Source organism: Scyliorhinus torazame, chromosome 2 (assembly GCF_047496885.1).
Source record: "Scyliorhinus torazame isolate Kashiwa2021f chromosome 2, sScyTor2.1, whole genome shotgun sequence".
Classification (NCBI taxonomy): Eukaryota; Metazoa; Chordata; class Chondrichthyes; order Carcharhiniformes; family Scyliorhinidae; genus Scyliorhinus; species Scyliorhinus torazame.
In genome coordinates this window covers 188,045,655-188,053,500 of record NC_092708.1, presented here as the reverse complement: position 1 = coordinate 188,053,500, position 7,846 = coordinate 188,045,655, and the positions used below count along the sequence as shown (strand labels likewise).

General features: G+C 45.5%; 1 protein-coding gene across 8 annotated transcripts in view; it reads right to left on the bottom strand.

The window, feature by feature from the left end:
- Positions 1-2,369: 2,369 nt before the first annotated feature.
- abi2b (abl-interactor 2b) overlaps positions 2,370-7,846 on the bottom strand; it is a 249,954-nt gene continuing 244,477 nt past the window's right edge. For all 8 annotated transcript variants that reach the window (XM_072481349.1, XM_072481385.1, XM_072481358.1 and 5 more), the window contains one exon: positions 2,370-7,684. In XM_072481349.1, the coding sequence (XP_072337450.1) occupies positions 7,509-7,684 (176 nt within the window). In that variant the 3' untranslated portion in view covers positions 2,370-7,508. The remainder of the gene's footprint in view (positions 7,685-7,846) is intronic.

Genomic DNA, 7,846 nt, shown 5'->3' with positions numbered 1-7,846 from the left:
TGTGTTATTTTCTTGTACACAGGATACAATTAATTCACAAAACTTTATTCTTGCAGGCACAGAAAATGTACAGCTGTGTCCCACCCATTAGAAGGGGAAAAAGATCAGAGTTTGGTGCCAGCAATTAAACCAATCAACAATTTCCCTACAACAGACCCAACCCCTTGGCTGGCAGACATCTCGCTCTCATCTGAGCAGCTAACAACACACCCAGTCAAGGCTTTTGATTTCCAGGTGATCTAAATAGAGCAATGGATTTCAAGCACACCTCCTCAGCTCCTATGGTGTTGGGGTGGGGGGGGGGGGGGGGGGGGGAGGAGCATGTCTCGAAAAAGTCCTTAAGGTGTTTTCATCTTTAAAACAGATAGGGTTACTGTATTTTTCACTCCTGCGATCCCTTTCCTCAGAATTGCATTGAGAAAAAAGACCAGGTCAAAAGATCCATCCACTAGCTTGGTATGCATGATACAATGACAATGGGCTGTTGCTCAATCATTACATCTATCACATTTCTTTTAAAATTAGTGTAATTCTTCAATTTCTCCAATGAGAAGAAAACTGACTTTTCCTCAGGAGGGATTCGGCTTTCTTTTCTCTGCCCACTGCAGTCTCAAGATAAAAGGAATTCAAACACACTGAGGCAAAGCTTCAAGGGAAGTGCTGTGCTCACTCCATCTACTTGATGGTCCCAGAGCTGGTTGCTACAGCTGCTCCCTGTGACATGGCTCCCATTGGATTGACTTCATCAGACACCCAGCCACCTCCGATACCTCACTCCACCCGAGGCTACTTCTCGTCTTGTGCGTCAGCAGCTGCTATTCAAACATGAATTGCTGCATACCTGAGCCTGATTACTTATGTCCATCATGCATGAATACGAACGCATGTACAGATGTGCACTTTCCAATGGTGTGTTCCTGGGCAGCAGTCACTGTTGGGAACCCAAGTTGAGAAGGGGGTTTTCCCAGCTGTAACTGGTGAACTCCACACAGAATGAGGGAGCAACCTTGCTGCTCTTCTCTCACCAACTGACTGAACCATTGAGGGCCAGTGTGAATAGGATAGTAATATACGTTCTCATCAACCTAGGATCAGGCATCTCGCACGAGGAATAATCTAATTTACAAAAAATAGCATTTAAGTGTCCAATGGATTGCATCCTATTACAGTCGAACTGAAAACCTCTCATGTTCTATGCCCCCAGGTGAAACTGCTGTCTCTGGGTTAAACTCTCCAGTGGGGTCAAATGTCACTGATTTCCAAGTTCCACTAACTATACTTTAGTATTTGACACAATGGCCAGAATTCTCCAGTCGTTGCCATTGAGTTTTGCTGCTGGCAGCACATCCCCACCCATGGGTTTCCTGGTGGTGTGGGGTGGTTACAAAGGGAAATCCCATTGACAAGCGGCAGGAAGTTAGAATCGAACCACCAGAGAATGACACACGGCCAGGAAACATGCGGCTGCGGGACCGGAGTATCCCGGCCAATGCTTTTCAGTGATGTGGCACTGCACGAAACACAGAGGAAATCCTTCAAACTCAGAACTAACTAATTGGCAAAGGATCAAACAGAAATTAGTCACTACCGTTTCCTAGGAAGATCAGTGCAGAGGAAAATCATAGAAACACTGGCTTTTTGAACTCCCATTTCTCCTCTCCTGGAATGGCTGAATCTGGGGGGAGACCCACCAGACAACTTGCAACACTTTACCCCAGTTGGGCCAATTATCATTTGAGAGCTCAGGGACAAGAGTGGGGGAACACAGGTTTCACCTGAGCCAATCCGCACAACTGATGACAGGGATTAATGGAAAAGGAGATCCCCCTTCTTAGGCCGAGTGCTGAGATCTGTGCCACTCTATCTACTTGATGGTCCCAGAGCTGGTTGCTACAGCTGCTCCCTGTGTAGAGGGACATGGGCCCCCATTGGATTGACTTCAACAGACACCCAGCACCTCACTCTACCTTATAATAATAATCTTTATTATTGTCACAAGTAGGCTTACATTAACACTGCAATGAGGTTACTTTGAAAATCCTCTAGTTGCTGCGCTCCGGCGACTGTTCGGGTACACTGAGGGAGAATTCAGGATGTACAATTCATCTAACAGCACGTCTTTCGGGACTTGTGGGAGGAAACCGGAGCAGCCGGAAGAAATCCACGCATACACAGGGAGAACGTGCAGACTCCGCACAGACAGTGAACCAAGCGGGGAATCGAACCTGGGACCCTGGCGCTGTAAGCAACAGTGCTAACCACTGTGCTAATGTGCTGCTTGAGGCTATTTCCAGGGGCCTTATAGTCTATGCACTTTTTGTACTAAAAATTGGCTTGTGTATTTATTAATTGAGTCATAAGAGCTCAGCCACGGCATTAATGCTTTATTGCATTATACTCAGCTCAGTAAGCATTACACCAAAGTCTCATCAGCCTTGGTCAAAAACTGTAGGGATACATTGCAACTCACATGTGGCCACTGTCACTGATTATACTTCAGAAATCTCACCATTACAGTCCTGAATGCGAGCTCGGTCACCCACCCCACACAAAATAGGCAGTGAATAAAAGCCCTTGGAGCAGTGGGTCAGTTGAGTGAAGGGTGAGTGCTGGGAGCGACACAGGATGAAGAAACAGGCTGGCAGACAAATAATTTTCTAACCCCTTTTCAAACAATGCACTCAAAGTCACACACAGAAGGAAGGAGGTCGGTCGGAGAGGCATACACAAGTTGTTCAACAAGGGAGACTCAGAAAAAACAGCAAGAAAAATGGGAGCGAGACAAAATGCTCACTTGAAGAAGAAATCAGTGCTACTGTGCAAGTTTCTTCTAGATTTATTGCCTTGGAATGTGTACGCGCTTCAATGAAGGGGCTTATGGCAGCACAATGATGAGGACATTTGGCAGTGTCCCAAGTTGGTGCTCCATCATATAGTGAGAAATGCCTGCACTTCCGTGCCAGAGTGGGGTAGACTGGACAAAACATGCCTAGCCCACCCGCAAAAGGAAATTACAAAGTTTAGCCTTAAAAAGGGGACAATGTGAGAAATGAAAGCAAGCTCTGGGACAGGAATTACAGCATGCAGTCTACTCAAACATCACAGACACAGATTCTTGTACATCAGGCTCTAGTCAGTATTCTTTACACAGCATCTTAGACAACCCAGGGAAAGGAAGAGAGGAAATAAAATCTTACAAAATGGTGCTTAAAACGAGTCAGGATATCTACACATTAGTACTGCATAAAACTCAAAGAAACCAAAGGGTCGACCGATACAGCAAAAAGGACCAATACTACAAGGCCAGGCACCCACTTCAGAAAGCATTGGGGTTTTTAGTGGTGTTACACCCTCAGGCAGCTGTTTCAAATCTTTAATATCCTGAGAAATGAGGCTAATGTATAAATGTTATTACTTAAATATGCACATTGACTGCCCAGAAGTATACCTTGATATTTATTATGGTGTGCTGTAGACATAAACACACATACTATACACACACAGCTGTGTCTTCGGCAATTTTCACCTATCCTCGCAAATTTATTGATTCTGAAGTCTGTAAATTGAAAATTGCTGCTTAAAAACAGAGCAATTTTGGAAGTCAAAGACAGGTTATTAGCTCCGTTCAGATGAAGAACAACCTTTAGTTCATTAGTTCTTTCTGACAGATTATCAACCATACCAAAGTACCATTAAGGCTTTTTAATATTCCCACCTGAATAGAACCTTGATTACTGCATATCGCCCAAATGTTAATATGTCTCACCATGCAGCACCCCCACAGTACTGCGCCAAAGTGTCTGGTGCCAGTGAGGCAAGGCGACCTCTGAAGCCAAGAAATGTTTGAGAAAATTGCATTCACGGCCATTGTTTTTTTTATTTCAGAGTACCCCAATTCATTTTTCCAATTAAGGGGCAATTTAGCGTGGCCAATCTACCTACTCGGCACATCTTTGGGTTGTGGGGGCGAAACATGGGGAGAATGTGCAAACTCCACACGGACAGTGACCCAGAGCCTGAATCGAATCTGGGACCTCGGCGCTGTGAGGCTGCAGTGCTAACCACTGTGCCCCCTTGGTGCCCCTGTTAAGACTGCAAGGTTACCATTCACATGGTTGAGCTCTACCAGAAAATCCACCGCCTGTATTCAGTGCCTTGGCAGCACAATGCACTGCTGGGAGTGCAGAGTTCCATCTTGTGATTTTGCTCCTTAAACCACCCCACCATCTCACTGGTCCATCCTGCAGTCGCACAGCTTTCCCAAAACTGACTGGAAAGGCACCGGTCTCTGTTCCCCAACTGATTTAATCTTGACTCTTTGTGAAGCAACCTTTCCCCATCTCCAATATTTTCATTATGATCCATGACAGCTTTCAAAGAGAATGAAAAATAAATGTTGAACACCACTCTCATTTTGCTCCTGGACTGCTCTGAGCAGATTAATTGAGGTTAATCTGAGATTCCTGGACAACAGGGGTGGCACAGTGGTTAGCACTGCTGCATCAAAGACCCAGGGACCCACTCTGAGTGCCATTTATAATCAGGAGTTAACAAAACCTTGGCTCCATTCCCCAGTTAGCTACTTTGATGCAAAATGATGAAACCCGATTTGGTAATGGCTGTTCCATGGATCCCCACAAGCTTTCATTGTTTTGCAATGCACCTTGCTTAAATTGTCCAATTTATCCATTTTAAATTCTTTCCTTCCTCTGCCAACACGGTTCCAAGGGGTGCCCATCTGTCTCAGCTACATGACTGCTCATTAATGTGTGTTTGAGATCCAAGAACATACTTTCCACCAATTTCAATAAATATTGATCAGGATCAGCAACCTGAGTCTGACTGTAGTCACCCAACTCTTGACCAGACAGATCAGTTAACGCAGCACAGAGCAAAAACCCAGGCTGGCACCTTCCAGCTCGGCGATTGTGCACTGTTTTCCAAATCACTGACTGCTCTGTTATGCACCCAGTACTCACCTTAATTTAGTTAAGTATTAGTTTAATATTAAGATGAAAGTATGTCGCTGAGGAAAAATGTTAAAAGTTCTGATGGAGCTTAATGAGACACAATTCCCTTTTAATTTTTTACTTGTAGTCGTAAGATGAACAAATCCCATCAACATAGAATGGGTACAGCACAGGAGGCCATTCAGTCCACTGCGTCCATGCTGGCTTTCTGCAAGAACAATTTAATTTGTTCCTCGCCCCTGTTCCTTCTATGTAGTCCTTCAGGTTTTGATCCAACTCCGTTTTGAAAGCCACAATTGAATCTGCCTTCACCATCCCCTCGAGGCTGTGCACCTCAGATCTGTGCAAAAAGGTCTGCCTTATGTTGCCATTGTTTTATTTTTGTCAATCACTTCAAATCTGCCTTCTTTTGGGCCTCAACCCCTCTACCAACAGGAAATGATTTTCTCATTCCACTCTGCCCATACCCTTCATGATCCTGAACACCTCCCACAAATCTCAACCTCAGCCCCTCCTCTCCATGGAGAACAATCTCAAGTTTCTCCAAACCATGCACGTAATCAACAACTCTCATCCCTGAAACCCACCAGTACTGCATCCCCGTGTTATACAGTGACAGACCTGTCCCCACCAGTACTGTACCCCAGTGTTATAGAGTGACAGGCCTGTCCCCACCAGTACTGTATCCCCGTGTTATACAGTGACAGACCTGTCCCCACCAATATTGTACCCCAGTGTTATACAGTAACAGACCTGTCCCCACCAGTACTGTACCCCAGTGTTATACAGTGACAGACCTGTCCCCACCAATATTGTACCCCAGTGTTATAGAGTAACAGACCTGTCCCCACCAGTACTGTACCCCAGTGTTATACAGTGTCAGACCCGCCCCCACCAGTACTGTACCCCAGTGTTATACAGCGACAGACCCATCCCCACCAGTACTGTACCCCAGTGATATACTGTGTCAGACCCGCCCCCACCAGTACTGTACCCCAGTGTTATACAGTGTCAGACCCGTCCCCACCAGTACTGTACCCCAGTGTTATACAGTGACAGGCCTGTCCCCACCAGTACTGTATCCTCGTGTTATAGAGTGTCAGACCTGTCCCCACCAGTACTGAACCCCAGTGTTATACAGTGACAGACCTGTCCCCACCAGTACTGTACCCCAGTGTTATACAGTGACAGACCTGTACCACCAGTACTGTACCCCAGTGTTACACAGTGACAGACCTGTCCCCACCAGTACTGTACCCCAGTGTTATGCAACGACAGACCTGTCCTCTCAAGGACTGTACCCCAGTGTTATACAATGACAGATCCATCCCCGCCAGTAGTTCCCAGTGTTATACGGTGGCAGATCTATCCCCAATAGTACTGACCCCCAGTGTGTTAGTGACAGACCTGTCCCCACCAGTACTGTACCCCAGCATTATACAGTAACAGACCTGTTCCCACCAGTACCGTTCCTCTGTGTTATACAGTTACAGACCTGCACCCACCACTACTGTATCCCGTGTTATACAGTTTCAGACTGTTTCCACTAGCCCTGTACCTGTTTATACAGGAATATACTTGTCCCCACCAGTATGATATCCAAATATTATACAGCTCAAATTGCTTTCTCCAGACACCACTCAAATTTGGAAGGGTAGAATCTAGAATTATACTTGCAGCTGTTTCTTGCAGTTACAGATGAAAACCAAATTTCAGTGAAATCTTGGTACCCATATTGGCAGGGTAGCTATGAACTGTGATCCAGGATACTCTGCACACACAGTAATCTAATATGACTGCATTCAACATACTCTCCAGCTGACCTTTCTTCTTGAGTCTTGATTGCATGGCTGCTTTGAAAATTTTTCCTTGCAGATCATGCAGAGTGGGTGAACAGCTTAATTCGGAATATGGAAGCACCATCACAAAGGCATTTTGTTTGAACCATTATCTGGCGAGGGACTTGCCCTGTAGTAATGGTGGTATCGGTCAACCCTTAACACCTCAATGACTGCATTACATGATTTTGTGAGTAAGAAAGGAAACTAGAGAGAGAGAGAGAGAGAGAGTGAGAGACTGTGTGTGGGCATGCATGCATCAGAGAGTGGTGTATGAAGTGCATATGAAAAAGGCAAAAAGAAAGTGGTATGTTTGTGTGAGTGTGCATGTGTGAAAGATGGAGTGTGGGTGAGAGAATTTGTGCTGTGTGTTTGTGTGAGTGAAAGAAAGTGTGCATGTGTGTGAGAGATTGTGTGACAGGAAGATAGACAGTATGGTGTGTGTAAGAGACAGATACAGAGAGCTCATTTCACAACAAATTCAACGGTCATCGGAGCCTACGCCGGCAGCAGGAATAACAGACTCCTGAGAGACAATGCCACTTCACTCCATCCTAGTTGAATAAAAGTTTTTTTTGTGTGTATCGTTTACTCAAATCCTTCATTTCAGCTTGTGCCTTTTCTAGCACAACAGGAAGCCACAGTGCGACAGTGCACCAGTGGGAGGGGGGGCAGCTGCCGGTCGGCTGCCTTCAGCGGGTCACTCCGCATAATGCATGATGGATTCCACGTAATTGCCGGGAAACAGACCGGTTACGCCATTCATCACTCCTTCGTACCAGCCATCGTCATTCTTCTTCAACACATAAATGATGGCGCCCTCTTGGAAGGACAATTCATCCTCTTTGTCTTTTGAATAGTCATAGATAGCAACAACTGTGAACAGAGAACAGCAACAATTAGCACTGGCACAGTGGTTCAATCTGGACAGCGCATAACCAAGAAAAATGATCTCTTTAGCAGCCTCTGGTCTCCCTTAGATGTTCAATCTAAACAGCCATGGTGTAAGTTCATGGGTAAATTTTGCATCTAATACTC